Source organism: Papio anubis, chromosome 13 (assembly GCF_008728515.1).
Source record: "Papio anubis isolate 15944 chromosome 13, Panubis1.0, whole genome shotgun sequence".
In the NCBI taxonomy this organism is placed as follows: Eukaryota; Metazoa; Chordata; class Mammalia; order Primates; family Cercopithecidae; genus Papio; species Papio anubis.
This window is the reverse complement of record NC_044988.1, coordinates 104,595,428-104,614,042: the sequence shown is the minus strand read 5'-3', so window position 1 is coordinate 104,614,042 and position 18,615 is coordinate 104,595,428. Positions and strand designations below refer to the sequence as shown.

The 18,615-nt window shown below is 62.4% G+C and overlaps 1 protein-coding gene across 2 annotated transcripts in view; it reads left to right on the top strand.

The window, feature by feature from the left end:
- Positions 1-18,615, top strand: part of RXRA (retinoid X receptor alpha) — a 113,616-nt gene that overhangs the window by 45,617 nt on the left and 49,384 nt on the right. The window contains exon 1 of one of the 2 annotated variants that reach the window (XM_021927075.2): positions 441-653. The exons of the other annotated variant lie outside the window; for it this stretch is intronic. Within the exon in view, the coding sequence (XP_021782767.1) occupies positions 644-653 (10 nt within the window). The 5' untranslated portion in view covers positions 441-643. Of the gene's footprint in view, positions 1-440; positions 654-18,615 lie in introns of those variants that run through there. 2 annotated transcript variants of the gene reach the window in all.

Sequence of the window (18,615 nt, the reverse complement as noted above, 5' to 3'; positions counted from 1 at the left end):
TGATTTGTTATCACTGGGTTCCAGGCACACGGCTTAGAGGGTATCACGGAGGCCTCCCCATCATCTTACGGGGTGGGTGTTATTAGGCTTAGTTTAGAGGATGAGACAGGATCAGAGAGGCCCACTGACCCACCTGGGGGCCCCCAGGAGGCAGGGGAACTGTGTCCGGGTGCTGGACTGTGAGGCCCTGTTCTTCCCGGGACTCTACCACCTCAGAGAGTGGCAGCAGAGGGCCCAGCGGGGCATGTGCTTCTGTGGGGCAGGCGAGTCCTGGCTCTGCCCTTGTAGGCTGTGTGACCCCAGGTGGTAGCTCAGGCTCTCTGGTCTGGCCTGGGCGCGGAGCTGCCTGAGGTCTGGAATCTGGCTCTGTGGTGAAGGGGCAGCAGGAGAGGGGCTGAGACCGCCTTCTTGGTTGCAGAGCTGCCGTAGGCCAGACCCTCCTGCCTGCTGGGTGGGGCCTGGCATTCCAGGAACCTGTGGCCAAGCCTGGCCTGGGCTGTGGCGTCTGCCCCGGGTTCGTCAGCAGGGGAGGGGCCCTGGAGACCAGTCCGTTATGGATGAGGAAGCAGGCGCCCAGAGAGGGTGAGGAGCTGGGCTGGGCCACACAGCCAGGCCGTCACAGAGCCGGGGGCCATCAGGAGCCATGCTTTCTGGTAAGGCGGAAGTGTCTGGGGCCAGGGCGGGATGAAGGACACCGGTCCCAGAGAGCAGCCTTTGGTGCTGTTCTTTGAGCTAGGAATGGCAGTGACAGGAAGGGCATGGCCACCGAGATGCGCTCAGTTATGGGCACCTGCTGCCTGCCAGGAACTGTGGTCCATGTCCGACTGTCTTTAGCAGCTGTGTGCCTGCCGTATGCTGGGCCCTGTGCTCAGCCCTTCTTGTGTGCGGTCTCCAACCCTGCCTGTTCCCAGGCCATTGGCTCATTTTCCAGATGAGAATTCTGCGGTCCAGAGAAGCAGCATTATGTTCTGCAGTCCTTGGCTAGGAGGTGGTGGGGCTGTTTTGGACCCAGATCTTCCTGTCTTCTGGTGCCAGGGGTCCCCATCGTCTGTCTGTCACCCTCCCTGGGCCTACCTTCCTCATGGTAAACATGTGTGCAGGTCTGTCCCATCCCCCAGCTGTCCACAGAAAGGCCAGGGGTTGGCATGGGAAGGTGTCAGAGCCTCCTGGGTTGTAGCTGGAGGGAGGTGAGTGGCACCTCCTATAGGAAGCCCACCTTGATGTCTCCTCTCCCTTGCCGCATTACCAGCCGATAGCCACTGGGCTCCTGGAAAAGCCTGTCTTTCTGACTCTGGACTGGGTGCCCCTGGGCAGGGCCCACCTTTGTTTTCTAATTTAATTTAATTTAATTAAAATTGTAAAAATTAGAGACAAGGTCTTGCTTTGTTGCCCAGGCTAGACGTGAACTCCTGGGCTCACTGGTCCTCCCGCCCTGGCCTCTCGGGTAGTGGGGACTTCAGGAGTGCACCACCTCACCTGGCCTCCCAGCCTGTTTTCTCTGCCTGTTCCTAGCCCTGGGTTCGATGGGGGAAGCAGTCGCCTGATGGGCAGGTACTCTCTGAATAGTGCGTGAAGGCGGCTGTCCAGGTGGCTGTCTGTGGTGTCGGTTAATCCTCACGGCTTCCGGGAGTTAAAGGCAAGAGCGCCATCCCCTTTCTGAGGACAAGGACATTTAGACCCAGCGAGGCTGAGTCAGATGCCCAAGGCCCTGCCCAGCCATGAGTGATGCAGCCAGGACTCAAACCCGGATCCTCAGGCAGCGGCTGCTGTGCCCCAGTGGAGCTTGAGCCTGGGCGGTGGTTGGCAGTCACCACCTGTGGGATGGATGAGGAAAGGCCAGCCTGATGGTCACTGCCACTTCCCTAGTGTGCACTGCGCCCGGCCTGAGGGTGGCTCTGGTCCCCGGCTGTCCTGAGGGGTAAGGGGGTGAATCGCACGCCGTCCTCCTGGTGTGGGCTGCGCTGGTCACTGTCACAGGGATCCCGGCCCTCAGCCCACGCCCAGGGCCACTCTTTCCACAGGCTGTGGCTTGAGGGAGGCCCCCGGGGCAGCTCCCCGCTCCAGTCTTCCTCCCAGACCAAACCCCCACAACCTCCACATGTTTAGCCCCGAGAAAATGCCTTTCCGTCTGCCTACCCAGAGAGCGGCCAGGCCAGCGGCTGCCTGGAGAGACGTAGCAAGTGGGTGGCAAAATTTAGACCTTTTGCCTCCTGGCGACTTCCTTCTTCAGTTTCATTTCTACGGAAGAGGAGATAGAGGCTGAGAGAGGTTGTCTAACCTGCTTGGGGAAGCACAGCGTGGCTAGTGCCTTGTGTTACTGCTTGGGTCTCCTTGAAACTTGGCACCTGCTTGGCTAGGTCTTAAGGACTGTGGAGACTCCTGCAGCCGGCGCCGACCTGGTCCCGCTATCCTGTAGGTCTGTACTTGGCACCTGCTATGTGCCAGGCACTGGCCAGGGCCCAGGCTTTCACAGTGGAGTGGCCATGGCGCCATCCTCAGTAGCCCTCAGCCTTGGCACCCAGGGTGAGGGGCTGGCTGTGCCCTGCACTGCAGAAGTGTTCTTGAGTGGGTAGGTAGGAGATGAGACCCCTACCCCAACTGAGAGACTCTGGGAAGGCTTCCTGGAGGAGGTGTTATATAAAACGGAGCCAGGCTGGAGTGAGCCAGGAAACAGGTGGAGGAGTTTCAGGCCCAGGGAACAGCATGTTCAAGGCTAGAGGCGAGAGAGCCTGACATGTTCCTGGAATGACCCAAGGCTGGGGGCGGAGAGCAGGCCAGGCCAGAGCACGGGTCACTGTGGGGAGGTGGGAGCTGCCTGCTGCCTTCCTGGCCTGGTGCCGATGGCTATGGCGGCTGGCCGGGCACCCCAGGAAACCTTCCTGCCTCCAGAATTGCAGTGGCTTCTGGGGTCTGGGAGAGGGGCGATCTTCATGGAGGGCAGCCAAGGGCTCCTGGGGGGGCTGTGGACACTGTGAACAGTTGCTCCAAGCAGTGGGCAGGGGATTCCGGGCAGGTCCTGGCCCAGAATAAACCCTGGTTCATCTGAGGGTCAGCCCAGAGACCGTGTGTGGATCATTGGCCTGGTGAGAGATCTGGGAGTGACGCTGGATCGGCCGTCTAGTTTTACAGCCGGGGACACGGGCCAAGGCCAGCGGGCAGCCTGGGGTGGCCAACAGGTGGGCCCGGGGCCGGCAGCTCTGGGCCCTGTGTGGGTTCTCAGGGCTGGAGGAGAAGCCTGAGGGCTGGGGCGGGGGCGCTTTGGAAGCAGCCGCTCCCTGGTGTGGAGCTGGAGGGCTGGCTTCTGGCCGGAGAGCATTCTCGGTGTGAGAGTTTGTGTTAGTGGCCGGGGGGTTGCTGAGAGTCTGTAAAATACTCCCCAAAACAAACAACAAACACCTCGCGTCCTGCAACTCAATGGCAGAGGCCACTCAGAGAAAACAAGCTGCCGCCCATCCTCCCTCCCTCCCTCTGCTCCTCACCCCACCCACCCCTCACAGCCTGCTGGCCTCCTTTCTCCGCATGTGGGCAGATTATAGCAAGCCTTGCTAGTTATTAATTTTTTATTATTTATTTATTTTTTTATTTTAATTATTTATTTTTTTTTGACACGGAGTCTCGCTCTGTCGGCCTGGCTGGAGTGCAGTGGCCGGACCTCAGCTCACTGCAAGCTCCGCCTCCCGGGTTTACGCCATTCTCCTGCCTCAGCCTCCGGAGTAGCTGGAACTACAGGCGCCTGCCACCTCGCCCGGCTAGATTTTTTTTTTTTTTTGTATTTTTAGTAGAGACGGGGCTTCACCGTATTAACCAGGATGGTCTCGATCTCCTGACCTCATGATCCGCCCGTCTCGGCCTCCCAAAGTGCTGGGATTACAGGCGTGAGCCACTGCGCCCGGCCAGTTATTAATTTTTTAAAAGAAAAACGGAATTCAGATTTGTGTTTCCTATCAAAGTTGATATCTTCCTTAGGAAGGAAGGCACTCTCCTGCCGGCCCCATGGGTTGGGGCAGAAGAAGGTGGCCCCTTTGTGGGCGCAGCCAGGCCTTCTCGTGGAGGCCCAGAGGGGCGCCCTCAGCCACGGAGCCTGCCCGTGCCAGCCGTCGCACCTCACAGTGCCCAGGGTTGTGGGAGTCTAGGAGCTTTGGTGCCTGGAGGGGTGCGTTTGTGTGCATGTGTGTGTGCCTCGTGCTCTGACCTGTGCGTGTGCCCGCGTGCCCCGTCCACACCGCCCCCGTCTATGCTCTCTCCCTCCCCCGCGGGGGCAGAGGTCCCTCCAGTGCCCCAACCACAGCTCCCACTGCTGCCCTGTCGCACCCTCTGTTCTCTCTCCTCCCCCGCCGCCCCCCACACTCTGCTCAGGCAGCCTTGGGCTCATGATTCGACAGCCCGGCCAGCTGCATGGCCTCGGCCAGGGCGACCTTTGTGTGTTGGAGCCTTGCCGTGTCCTCTGTCTATAGAAGGTGATGCTTAGGGAGCTTTCAGAGAACCGGTGAGACCTGTGCTGGCTGGCTCATCTCGGGTGCTCAGCACGTGGGCAGCACCCTCCCTGGCTGTGTTCATGGGGGAAACTGGGCACTGGGCATGGAAATGAAAGCGTGGTAGGGAGGGACCTCCTGGCTCCTTGCAGCCGAGACCAGTCAGGGACGCAGCCCTAGGGATCTGGCTGGGCCTGTGGGCGGCAGGGGCTCAGGAGGGAGGGAAGGGGCATGGTGAGGGCACCTTGGGCGTCGAGTCTCCGAGGGAGTGCAGGAAGCATCTCCTTACTTGTGGCGGGCAGTGAGCGGGCTGACCTGTGGGCCACGTGTTCACCGGCTGAGTGTGCGTCTGTGTGCCCTGACTCCATGCCCGCCCCCGTCACTGTCCCTGACCTGTCAGCCGGGTTTTCCTGGCAGCCCTGTGGCTGGTGGCCTAGGGGCCGCCCCGTGAGGGGCTGGCACTGGGAGTGGGGACCTGGCCAGTCTTGGTCAACCTTTGGGGATGGAGCCCCAAGCTCGCTGCATCCGTGCTGGGTACTGAGATCACGCATTCTCACCCTCTCCGTGCTCTGCATTCATTTCTGGGGGCCTCTGGCAGTGTTGGGGCTACTGGTCTCGGCCAGCCGCAGGGGTGTTGGATCCTTGATGGCAAGCTGGCTGCCCTCCCTGGGCCATGTGCTGTCCCACATGGCGTTGTCCCCATCACTGCCTGACCAAGGGCAGGTGGCCAGGAGCATGGGAGGCCCAGAGCATGGGAGGGGCCCCAAGTGTCCAGCACAGTTGTGGGGCTGGGCCCTCCTTAGAACTCAACCCTGCGTGTGCTGGCATCAGTGATGCTCGGGAAGGCACGCGTGTCCTTCCTGTGCAGCTGGGTGAAGTCTCCGTGTGTGTGTGCCCTGCAGCCGGCACTCCCACACCCCCGGCTCCTGCAACCCCTCGGAGATGACCGCTGTCCCAGCTTCCCTCTCCGGGACCACTTCTGTCTCTTTTTGGCCTTTGTGAAAACAGAGGTCAGTTTGGATGTGGGGGTCAGGGAGGAGCACTCTGCTCTTGCAGAGATTAACATTTTTATTCCAGCCTCCAGCTTCGGCCCGATTTTCACCGTCTGTGTGTGCATTTTGATCTGTCACATTCTCCTGTTCTGCACACCGGCTTCTGTCCCCAGGAAGCCATCTTGCCGCTCCCCCCTACAATCTCCATCAGAGCCAGTATGGGGGACATTGCGTGAGCTGATGGGGTACTGAGTGGGGACCCTCCTGCTCTGCCCCCCTTGGAGGGGCTGTGAGAGTCCAGGTGTGTGGCAGAAGGGCCCAGCTGGGGCAGGTGGTGTGCAGCTCAGCGTCGGCCAACCTGAGAATCCAGGTGTGTGAGGAAGGGAACTGGGGCAGGTGATGGGCAGCTCAGCATTGACCAACCTGAGAATCCAGGTGTGTGCGGAAGGAAACTGGGGCAGGTGATGGGCAGCTCAGCGTCGGCCGACCTGAGAATCCAGGTGTGTGCGGAAGGGCCGAACTGGGGCAGGTGATGGGCACCTCAGCATTGGCCGATCCCGGGCCTGTCCCTGAGAATCCAGGTGTGTGCGGAAGGGAGCTGGGCAGGCCTGGCCCTCGTGCTGTCCTCCTGGAGTAGTGGCCGTGGGGGTGGATGGTGGTGCCCTGGGTGATGAGCAGGTTTCACAGTGACTGTGGCTGGGAACGAGGAGCCAGCTCGGCAGGAAGCTGGCAGCCACCCAGGGTTCTGGGCAGGGCTGGGGCAGAGGGTACAGGCAAGGCACAGAGCTCCGGGGGTGCCAGGCCACCCTGGCTGCTTCCTGGGGAATGAGTTCCTGGCTGGATGCTGTCATCCTAGGCAGATAGGCGAGTTCTCCGTCGGCCAGGTCGGCGTTGGGGAGCCAGGCCAGTGCCAGTGTTGCTGCCGTCACCTGAAGGTGTGTGTACCGGCCAGTGCCTGTGCAGGGGGTCCTTACCACTGTGCGGTTTAACCCTTGCCACCCAAGAGGGCTGTGGCCATCTGCACCCAGAACACAGATGGTGAGCAGAGCCGGCCTGGTCCCATAGGGTCCCGTGGCCTGGAGGCGAATGTGGATGCTTGTTGGTTTATTTGCTTAGAGGCAGGCTCCTGGGTGCTGAGGGAGCAGGCTCTGGCCCCTGTCACCTGTCCCAAGGAGCAGTGCCTGGGGCACGTAACGAAGTGGTGGCCCTCCTTGCCCCTACCAGCCTCAGGACGGTGGCCATGAGGCTGGGTCGGCCACTCAGAGTCACAGGAGAGGCAGGTAGGGAGCGCTGACCCCGGGCAGCGGGTGCCATCCAGTTGCTTCCAAAGGCAGCCTGGAGTTGGGGTTTGCCGAGGGAGGCTGCCCTGCAGACCCCAGGCTGTGAAGCACCCCAGCCTTGCAGGGGTGCCTGCAGGAGTCCAGGCAGCCTCGGGAGCGGCCCCTGGAGCCTGGAGGGCAGGAGCCAGGCCATCCTTGGCTGTGACTTTGTTTTGTTTCCTCAAGTCAGATTGTCCTGCTCCATCCTGTGCCCGGAAGAGAGGTCCTGCCCCTGTCCGCGGGTGGGGACACACGTCTCTTGCCTTCCCTCCTTGTGGGTGGGGGTGGACCTCAGCCACACCCATGTGTCAGTCAGCAAACGCAGCTCCTGCCGGGTCACCTGCCTACCAGCTGAGCTCCTGGGATGCAGCCCAGCCTGTGGGGCCCGCCCGGCTCCTCCAGCCCTGTAGCTCATCCCCACCACACCTTCTCTGCACAGCAGGACCCGGAATTATGCTGTTCTCGGTTGGACCTGCTTGTCCATGCTTAGCTGGGCCTTTCCTGATCCCTGTGGGCTCCCCGAGGGCGGGGCTCGGACCTGCCCCGTCAGCAACAGCTGTTGCCAAGGGCACAGATGCCCTGTGCGTGGGGTGGAGATGAAGGAGGGCCAGGAGCTCCGTGACAGACAGTGGGAGGGGAGGCTGTCTGTCCTGTGGTGAGCTGCTTCTGGGGCACTCTGAGACAGGGCCTCCCTTCACTTCCTGGCCATCCAAAGCATCTGTGTCTGCGTCCGGGAAGTCGAGGAGGGCCCCTAGGACTGAGTCGCTGCCCATCACGGACCATCTGTGGCAGGCACTGCCAGTGGCCGTGGCCCAGGGTTTTGGTGGGTCTCCCTCATCAGGGGCTTGCTCCAGGCCTTAGACAATGCTCCCATGCTCCCTGACAGCCGCAGGGTCTCACCCTCCTGCTCCAGACCCTCTCTGACACCCCACCCTCTGCGGTCCTGGGAGGTAGCAGGACAGCTGCAGCGTACGGATGAGAAGACCTTCGGCCCAGCCTGGGCAGATGCGTGGGTCCAGCTCAGCCTCTCTGTGCCTGTGGTCTGTAGGGACCTGGGCCCAGCTGCCCCTAAGGGTGGAGCTCAGCCTTCCCCAGCTCCAACCCTGGGGCCTTGTGTGGGAAGGGCAGTGGCCCTGGGATCTGGCCTTGGCGGCTCCAGCCCCCTCTCCAGTACAGCAGAGCCTGGAGGCATGCTGGTCTCTCCGTTGGAGACTCAGGCCTCCCAGCCTGCTTCCCCTGGAGGGCGGGAAGGCCTTGGGGTTGTCAGAGCTTCAGGATTAGAGACTCCAGCACAGCAGGGGCTACCTTTTCTGTGCTCCCTGCCTGAGCACAACCTTCCTGCCCTCTCCCCTGCAGCCCCTCTGTTGCTGTGGTCGGTCATGCCGCCTGAGGGCCCAGTGTGGCCTTGGCACTACCACCGTCCACCAGCGGCAAGTCTGGGCAGGTGCGTGTGTTGGGGGTGGCCGTCCGCGGTGTAGGCCGGAGGTGGCGTGCCGGCCCTGTGAGTCACACCGATCCCAGGAGGGGAGTGGGGGTGGCCAGGGCACTGTGAGCTGGCGTGCTGAGGCTGGCCTGCCCATGGCTTGGCCTGGGGGCAGGGGTGGGGTGGGGTCCTGCCTGGGTTCTCCTGGAGAACCTGGGTCGGGAGCCAGGAGCCAGATCAGGGCTGGGGGCTTTGCGTGGGGTCGGATGGGGCTGGGGAGGCCGTAAGAAGCAAGGAACCTCCTGTGAGACAGTGGTTGCAAGGAGCAAATGCCGCCTCGCAGGTGGGCGGCCCCCCGGGAGGAGGCTGCAGGCTGGGAGGTAGACAGGACGGGCCCCTCAGTGTGATGGTTGGGGTGTCCGGGGACAGTACCTGAGAAGGGTTGGTGACCCAGTGCCGTGAGGTCCCTGCTCTCTGTGGCTGCCTTTGTGGCCAGGCCTCGGCCCTCATGTTGCTGCCCCACGACACCTGGCTGTGGGTTGTCCCAGCTCCTAGGTCAGGTGGGGAGTGAAGCTGGCCACCGAGCCTCAGGGAGCACCTTTGCAATTCCCTGGCACCCAGGTCTGGCCCAGGTCTGAGGCCAGAGGAGAGGCCTCCTCCAGAATCCAGGGCTGCCTGTCCTGAGGTCAGGGGCTTTGAGCTGTAGGCATCTCCTACCCATGGCCGGATCCCCCACCGTCCATCTGCAGTAGAGACAGCAGAGCCCCCGGGAACCCCTCCCAGCAGCTGAGGGTTCAGGGGGTGCCCCTCACTACACCGGGGAAATGTGGCCCCAGGGGAGCAGGAGGTGCAGGACCTGGTCAGACAGAGACTGAGTCTGAACCCGGAGGGGCCTCGGGCCAGCTCCGTGATCCAGACAAGGGGTTTTCCTTCTCTCAGCTGCCGCTGCTGCTGCTGTCAGAGCCCGCGGTGGGCACTGGTTTGAAGGAGGACAGACATGGGTTGGGAGGGTTGAGGGAGGCCCTGGAGAGGGGGACCCTGGGGAGGGAGATCTTAGAGCTGCAGGGGCTTTGAAGAGGCAGGGCTGTGGGAGTGCTCAGCCAAGGTGCCCGGCCTGGGCTGGGTCCTGGGTCCAGGGGTGTGGCTGGGCTTACCTGATGGTAGAGCCCTGTCCGGAGGAGTTGAGCTCAGACCTTAGCTGACAGCGCTGGGGCAGAGTGCTGAGAGGGGCTCTCTCAGGGCTGGGCCCTGTTGGATCTTCTAAGTGTCTGAGCAGGAGAGGGTAGGCTTCCTGGAGGAGGTGTCCCTGGCAGGAAGATGCAGAGGGAATGACCGTGTGCGCTATAAGGGCCAGGCCGGGGGCTCAGAGGGGCTGGTGGGAGACGGTGGGGGCTGGGTGGGGCAGGACACCATGGTCTATATGGTGCCCACCCTTCTTCCTCCTCCATGGCCACAAGGCCCCTGTGGTAGAGAGGGTGGCACTGGCCTTGAGGGATCTGGCCGGCAGGTAGGAAAGTGAATGACCGACCTCCTGAGGTGGCTTTGAGGGTGGGGCCTCCCGGCTCTGCCTGTTTTCTTCAGTGACCCTGGTTAGGGCTTTGAAGGGCTTCACTGCAGATTAGCCCGACCTCCCTGGGGTGCTCAGCAGGGTGTGCTGCAAGGTGCTCCCTTGTAAAGTGGCCACAAGGTGCCTTCGGCGTGTGGGGCCCACAGGATAAATTGGATGCAGCCTCCTGGGGCGGGGGCTGCTCAGATGAAAACCATACTTGTGGGCAGGTGAAGCCACTGCCTCCTCGGTGTAGCAGTCAGCGGGGTCCTCCCCACCTCCCCTCCTCTCCCTCTGTCCCTGGACCCAGGAGTTTGGGAGAGGCCAGCGGGCAAGCTGGGCACTTTGCTCTATAATGACCCTCTACCCCCACCAAGATGCACACAAGCCCTGCCAGGATGTGGGGGGCAGGGCAGCAGGCTGAGCCAAGGTGTAGCTGCTGGGAGATAGTGTTCCCCGCCCCCTGGGCTGGCACCTGCCTCCCGACCTGCTGCTCGCTGCCGGCTGCATGTAGGGAGGAAGGAAGAGGTTTGGGTGGTGTATGTGTGTGTGTGTGCTTTTGACTGGGCTCAGAGGGCTCTGGCTGGGACCCAAGCTCTGGCCTCTAGCACCTTGGCTGGAAGGAGTGAGGCCTGGAGAGACAGTGGGGCTGCAGTGGGGCTCCCTGGGGGCCAGGAGCTGGGTGCTGAGGAGACCGGAGCTGGGGGCTGGGGCAGGGCCAGGGCATCGGGTGGGAAGTCCTGCCCTTGCAGCCTGTCCTGTGGGAAAGCCCCTGGCTGCTGTCTTGGCTTTGCTGGACTGGCAGAGTGGGCCAGAGGCTGGGGACTGGACACCATGGGCCCCTGTGCACTGATGGAGCAGTAGGTGTGTGGGATTCACAGGGTGCTGGGGTGTGGATTCATGAGGGCGGGGCCTTTTGGGTTATGAGTCAACCCCCTCCAGTTATCCAGGGTGGGGTGCTGAGGCCTGGGTGGGCAGTGTGAGGGTGGGCTGGTAACTGTAACCGCCGGCTCTCTGGGAGACCCTGGTCTGTGGCGTTGCCCTCTCTGAACTGGGAAGACATGTGCGTGAGAACTGGTCCCAGGTGGCCTCTGGTTCTGGCTGGGGAGGCCCCGCCCACCTAAGGGCAGCGTTCAGCGAGTGTGGACTCTGCCCCGGTGCTGGGCGCAGAGTTCTTGGACAGGCCGAATGCAGGTGTAACTTCGGGCTGTCTGGACAGGGCCTGGTTAGTGAAACTGTGGCTGAAGGGCCCAGAAGGGACTGCAGTGGGATTGGAGCCCCCTGGCCGTGTCCCATGGGCAGGCACTGGGCTGCTGGGATCTCATGCCGTGGGTGGCTGGGCAGATGTGGCTGTGTGTGTGTGCACAGAGGTGGGGACGGACAGGGTGGGCCCATCTAAGCCCGTGTCCTGCCAGAGGCTTGCCTGGTGTCAGCACACACGGGTGGGCTGTGAGGGGCTGAGAGCCCAGGACGCCGTACCCCAGAAGGGCTTGCTGTGGGGGTCTTTTCTGTCACTGGTGAGCCGCGTCGGGGTGAGGCAGGATGGAGGTGAGGCTGTCTTGTGTGGCCTGAGTGGGTGTGGCAGGCTGGGAGCCTGTTGCAGGTCAGGATGTGTCCGGGGGCCGGCACCAGACCTGCTGAGGTGGAAGGTCAGTCTACGCTGGCTCTGTGAGGGGCCCTGCAGTCTTGGACCTTGCCTGTCCCCTCTGGGGCTGAGGTCAACCCTGGGGCATGGTGGGGATGGGGACACGGACCCTCATTCCGAGTCTCATGAGACCGCGCCGCTTCGCCGTCAGTGAGGCTTGCTGGGCATAAATGAAGCACATCGATGGGGCGAGGGCTGGAGGATCCCATGGGGGCCTCGCACCCCCCCACTCCCCGCCCCACTCTGGGAACCAGGCCCTCAGGCAGCTGGTGAGGATCGGGGGGTCACAGCTGAGGTGGCAGTTGGCATGGTGGCACGGTGTGCCTCTTGGGAATAAAGCTTCGACCTGAGCTGCGTGAGGACAGGTAGGTGGGCTGTGACCCTCACTCCAGGCAGAACCATCCCATCCCCTTGTCCGTCTGTCAGATGAGCTTGTCCAGGTTCCAGGCCCTGAACCAGATGAACAGAGAGCTGGAAAGTTCAGAGGAGGGAGGAGGGACCCCGGCCAACACCCAGGAGGCTGAGGGACCCTCTGGCCCGGGTCTTGATGAAACCAGGCCTCGGGGGTTGTTTGTGTTGTTGTTATGAGACTAGCATGTGCCTGTGGTACAGATACCAGCTCAACAAAAGCCTATCTTCTCCTCACTAGAGCTGGGAGTCCCGGACCCTCCACACTGTCACCCCTGGGGGGGAGTCCCAGACCCTCCACATTGTCACCCTGGTGGGGGGAGTCCCGGACCCTCCACACTGTCACCCTGGGGTGGGGGGAGTCCTGGACCCTCCACACTGTCACCCTTGGGAGGGAGTCCCGGATCCTCCACACTGTCACCCCGTTGGAGGGGGGAGTCCCAGACCCTCCACACTGTCACTCCGGCGGGGAGTCCTGGACCCTCCACACTGTCACCCTGGGGTGGGGGGAGTCCTGGACCCTCCATACTGTCACCCTTGGGAGGGAGTCCCAGACCGTCCACACTGTCACCCCTAGTGGGGGAGTCCCAGACCCTCCACACTGTCACCCCTAGTGGGGGAGTCCCGGACCCTGCACACTGTCACCCCGTTGGAGGGGGGGAGTCCTGGACCCTCCACACTGTCACCCTTGGGAGGGAGTCCCGGATCCTCCACACTGTCACCCCTAGTGGGGGAGTCCCAGATCCTCCACACTGTCACTCCGGCGGGGAGTCCTGGACCCTCCTCAGTGTCACCTTGGACTGGAACTCCAAACTGGGCAGACGTTCTTGGTTACCTGCTGCACGTGGCTGGGCTGGCAGTGCAGAGGAAAACGAGCTGTGCTGGGGTCCCCAGTGACTGAGGTTGGAATCAGGGGATGTGGCAGCAGTGGAGACACTGGCAAGCTCGGGACAGCCCAAAGCTCGGGAAACTTGGGAGTTTAGTGGGTTCTGCAGAGCATGGGCTTTTGTGGTGGGTGAGCCCAGGAGGGAAGGGACCTGCCCTGGGCCCCTCAGCTGGTGGAGCTGTGGGTGCAGGGTGAGCAGCTGTGTGGACCCATGCAGGGCGTGCTGTGGGGCAGGGGCCAGAGCTGGAGGAAGAGGCCGAGGTGGGGCTGTACTGGGCCGTCACCCAGTCAGCCTGGGGGCGAGGGTTCTCTGGCCCTTTTCTGTCTTCCAGGAGGAAAGGAGCTCTCTGTGTCCCACCTGCCACCTTGACGCTGATGCCTTGGGGTTTTGAGGGCAGTGGGTTTCCTTGTGCTCAGGCGGGGCAGTGCCCTCCTGTGGTTCAGGGCCAGCCTGGCCTCCAGGCCTGAGCACCACCTGCAGAAGAGTTTTCAGACGGGTGTGAGCGTGTAGGGGTGCCATCACGGGAGAATTCTGGTTCCCCTCCAGCCCTGCGTGACATCTTGGCGGCCTGTCCCCAGCACTGGTGGATCAGGCAGGAAGCTCCTGGCCTGGGATGGGCACAGACTGGGCGTGGGCTGTGAGTCCCTGCGGCTCCGAGCTACCCCTTCACAGCCTTCCTTGAGGCCTGGTTCCCGGGCCATGGCCTCTGCAGCCTGGACAGGGCAGCCTGTTGTGGACAGAGCTGGTTGGGTCTCAGGCCTCCTGGGTGGGTGGGAACTGAGGACCCCCACTAGCATACCAGGGGCTGGCAGGGCTGAAAGCTGCATGTCCACACCCCCACGCTCACTCCCGGCGTTGGGCTTGGCCATTGGCTGATGGGCCACAAAAGGCATTCTGTGCCCTGGAAGAAAGCCCTCGTTGTGTGGCTGGACAGGGAGGCTGGGAGCCATGAAGGCCCTCTTCCTGCCCCCGTGCTTCCTCAAGCCCCCCAAGGCGGGTTCCATCCAGAGCTGCTCAGGCCCTGCCTCACCAGTATCCAAGGCTCTGCTCCATTCCGGCCCCTGCCCTGCCAGGCCTGACTCCTGGCCTGTTTCCTGGACTCAGGCCTCTGCGTCCCCCACGCCCCCCACAGGACACCCCCCAGGACCCGTGTGCTGGCCTCTCCGGGGCTCCCTGCTCAGTGTGGCCCTTGCTGGGAGCAGGTGGGGATGTCATGGTGGGGACATGAGGGCCTGGGCGAGCGGTGGTGGCCCCCAAACATTGCCTGGGCTTCTTTCAGGCCACCACTCCGGGCCAGGACAAGTACAGGCACCCTGTGTCCGGTTATCCAGCATTCTGCATGCCGGCTGGCACCGTGCACCCCAGCACGCAGATGGGGAATGGGCTCAGCCAGGTCACCTGATCTGCCTGCAGTGGGCAGCTGGCTTGGTGGAGCCGGATTTGAACTTGGGGCTGCCCAACGTCCGGGCCTTGCCCTTGTCCTGCCCCGGCCCCTGCAGGGTGGCAGACCATCTGCTGCACCAGCTGCGGGCGTGACGATCGTGTCTCGGATTGAGGAAATGAGGCCGGGGTCCTTGTCCTCTTCCAAGAAGCTCTTGGCTTTGGCCAATGGCAGCCGCCTGTGGTCACAGGTGTCTGGTTGAGGGTGGGGGACCGGGCGGCTCTGGGAAAGGGGAACTGGGCTGCCAGGCCAGCATGAGCACCACTTGCTCGCAGCCAGCTCCAGGCTGCCTGGAAGAGACTCCAGCTCTGCTCAGCCGCCTCCCTCAGGCCCCTTCCTGCCCACCCAGCCGCCGCACTGCATCGCCCGAGGCTGTGGGACCCTGAGCCCCCCGGCCGGTGGCCGATGGGGCCGCCCCTGTGGTGGGACCTGTCACCTGCTCTTGCCATGAGGCTGCACCTTCTCGCCTCTCTCTCGGGCAGTGGCCTGGCCTGGCGGGCTCGGGACCGCAGGTGGCTGGCAGGTGAGGGCCAGGTTTGGTGGCCACTCTGTGTGGCCTGGGAGGGTGCCTGTGTCTTGCCTTGGGAGTGTGGGACTCATGGCAGGTCTGCTGGGGCTGTCGGGGAGAGGATCTGGGGACCCCAGGTGGGGAGAGGCTGGGGAGGTGTGGGGGCCAGGTCTGGGACACCCCGCTCCATGGACTATGCCTGTGGCCTGGTCATGGCTGCTCCGTACGTGGCCGTGCTGAGGGTGTCTTGGGAGCATTCTGATTCTCCCAGGCTGCCGCTGTCAGCAACAGATGAGCAAACTGAGGCTGGCCCTGTCCTGCAGCCCGAGGCCAGGACCACTGAGTTCTCTGGTCACCCCTGGGTGTCTGGGCCTGAGGACTCCTTTCAGGTCACTTTGTTCCAGAGGAAGGACCCAGACTCTGGGCTCTGGGCAAGGGTGGGAGCATGGGTGGTTCTCCTCCCTCTCCTTACCTTGAGGCTCTGTGGAGGACCCCTTGGGGTCTGCCCCACTCCCATTTTAAAGATGAGGAAACTGAGGCTGGGTGGTGGCAGGGACTTGTGTAGCCGGAGGGATGCAGTGGACCTGACTCTGTTCTCCTGAGCCCAGCACATTGGGATACTGTGCCAGAGAGCAGCAGGGAGGTTAAGCGACCAGACTGGGGGTAAATGGTCAGCCTCCGCCTGCCCTGGGCCGCTGCTGTGGCTGCGGTGTGGGGTGGGTGAGAGGGGAGAAGTAGGGGCAGCCCTTCTCTGCAGGGAGTGAGGGGGCTGAGTCGGAGGGTCCCCACACCCATCCTGCTGATAGAGGCCAGAGCCGGCGCCCGGCTGCTCGGCCCTGCCCGGCCCTGGCTCACGTCCCGTTTCTTTTTCATGGCAAGGAGGTCTGTTAATTGGCATGCACAGAGTGCCAGGGCCCATGTGGAGTGCTCATGTGTCTTCACAGACGTCCCTAGAAGGATGCGCTCTCGGTGCCCATGGTACAGGAAAACGGGCTCAGTGCCGTGGAGAAACTTTCCCAAGACCACGGGGAGCCTCGGGGAGGGACTCAGACCGGATCGGTCTGGCCAGGGTGCAAGCCTGGACCATCTCGATTTCCCCAGGCCTTTGAAAAGTCCTTTCGCAATTTGTAAATATTTAGCCCAGCCTTCCTCAGCACTGCATGGGCATTGATGGATGCCAGGTGAGGCTGTGCCGGGCAGTCTCTAGGAGCCACTTGGTTTTGGAGCTGACACCTGAAATAGAACACAGTGCACCTGGGGACCACGCCGCCTGGGACCAGGCCACCTGCCCACGGAGCCGGCCCACAAGTATTTCCTCATTCTTTTTGTGCTGTCAGTAAGCAGCAGGTGTGCGGTCTGCCTTCCCCGCACACTCGTCGCGGCGCCAGCCCTGACTTGCTGGTGACCAAGTGAGCCCGGCCCTGGGCCTCCTGGGCTCAGTGGCCCCTCTTTCCCTCCAAGCACCTGCCCTGGCTGTCCTGGGTGATGGTGAGCTGCCTCCCAGCCTGACTCTGGGAGCCCAAGGTGTTTTGAAAGCCCCAGCCTCTTGCAGCAAAGAACTCCGATTTCTGTTTCAGAGGTGACATGGGGGAGTTTGAATTCAGATCCCTTCGACAACTCTTCCTGGAGGGCAGGCAGCGCTCATAGGACTCTTATCTCTGCGCCCCGTGGTGACCACAGAGAGGCCGCCTCAGCCCTTGGCTTTGGTGTACTCATCTGTAAAGTGGGCGTAGGAAGAATTTTCCAGGTCAGCTTTCTTGATGTGACAGGAGATTTGAATTTGTATTAAGTTACTTTTCTGCAGAAAACTTCCTAGGCTGTTAGACTGTGTGCACCTCACTCAGGGGTCCTAGGCTGTTAGACTGTGTGCAGCTCACTCAGGGGTCCTAGACTGTTAGACCGGGGTAGGCACCCCTACTCAGGGGTCCTAGACTGTTAGACCGTGTGCACCTCACTCAGGGGTCCTGGGCTGTTAGGACTGCAGGCACTCCTTCGCCAGGGTTCCGGGCTGTTAGGACTGCAGCACCTCGCCAGGGGTCCTGGGCTGTTAGGACCGTAGCACCCCTCGCCTAGGGTCCTGGGCTGTTAGACCGTGTGCACCTCGGGCCAGGGTCTGTGATCAGTTAGGACCGCGGTGCACCTCAGCCAGGGGTCCTAGACTGTTAGACCGTGTGCACCTCGCTCAGGGGTCCTAGGCCACACCTGTGCACCTCGCTCAGGGGTCCTGGGCTGTTAGACCGTGTGCACCTCGCTCAGGGGTCCTGGGCTGTTAGATCGTGTGCACCTCGCTCAGGGGTCCTGGGCTGCCAGGGACCTGTGCACCTCAGCCCGGGGTCCTGGCTGTTAGGATCGCAGTAATTCCCGCCCAGGGTCCTAGACTGTTAGACTGTGTGCACCTCACTCGGGTCCTAGGCTGTTAGACTGTGTGCACCTCACTCAGGGCTGGGGATGTCTTCGGTGCTCTCAGCTAGAAGCAGTGTGTGTGTGTGTGTGTGTGTACACTTGCGTGCACAGGCACACGTGTTGGGGTCACTACAGGCGTCTGGTGGCTGGGTCAGGCACTCTCAGCATCTCCCGAAGCACACTTACTGTCTCTCCTGGGGATGACTTGGGATGTTGTTCCGGTCGCGTGCAGGAGTGGGACCCAGGGTCTTTTGTAGTTTTGGCTGCTGGACTTCGATTCATACACCTTTCCCCATGGCCTTGTGGTGATGGTCCTTTCTCCCACGGTTACCTCTGTCTGACTGCTTATCCTCTGGGGAGTCATCTAAAGCATTAGCTTAGTGTTGTGTGTGAAGCTGAGTGAAAGGCCCTGAGCAGGAGCCTCTCCTGTGAGTCAGGCGCGGGGAGGTTTTAGCTTCTGGAGTTGGTGGCCGCCATTCTGGGCGCATCGGGCTTTCCCAGATCTTCCTGCACCTGGGTGAGGAGGGGAGTCATCCTTCGCTGTCCTTCCTCTGCCCCTCCTCCTCATGAGCCAGGTGACAGCTGGGTGCCCTGGGGCAGATGCTGAGGGTCTCCAGGTGTCTGGAGGCTGTGCATTCTCTGGAGGGATGGAGCCCCTCCCTGCTTGGCGGGGGCTGCTGCTGGACGGACTGTATGGGGGTCAGAAGCCCTGGAAGGCACATTTCTGGCTCCCTTTCTTCCTGCTGGATGCCCCAAAGGGCTGAGTACCCGGTGACCTGCTGAGGAGGCAGGGTGGCCTCAGGCCTGTGTCCTCTCTACCCCATCCCCTAAGCTGGGTCTTCTCACCTCCCTGCCAAGCTCTGGTCCTCCAAGGAGGGATTTGGTCTCCTGGGTCCTCCTTGGAGAGTCATGTCCGCCACGTGGCCTGTCCTGTCGCTCCCGCCCCCTGCCCCTCTGGATGGCGCAGAGTGCACGTCGTTGCCATTGCACGGAACCTATTTTCCCGGATTTGTCAGGAGGGGAGAAAATGGTGGAAATGCAGTTTTGTTGGGTTCCCCGCACACGTGGACACTGGCTTTGGTCACCGCCTGGGGGTTGCTCGTGGGATTCAGAGAAGTGGAGGTTGGTGAGGCCAAGCAGGCTGGGAAGGGTGCTGGACAGGGACAGCAGAGGGCCGGCCCCAGGGGGTTAGGGGGCCAGGGCTTGGGTGCCTCTGTCCCGGGCCGGGGGCTTTGGACTTTGGGGGTGTAATGGGGAGCCCTGGGACAGCAGAGGGCTAGCCCCAGAGGGCTAGGGGGGACAGGGCTTGGGTGCCTCTGTCCTTGGCCTGGGGCTTTGGATTTTGGGGGTGTAATAGGGAGCCCTGGGAAGTTCTGGTGGTGACAGAGTGGACATTCTGCCAAGTGACCAGTGGAGGGGACAGTGGTTGAGAGGGTGTGCTGAGCTGGCCTTAGCCTGGCCTGGGCTAGGTCTGGACTTGGCCATGCCTGACTTTGCCTGTACAGGGGGCTGGCGGACATTCCTGTGGGAGACACTCTGTGGATGGGGTCGCCCGGAGTCTGGAGAGAGAC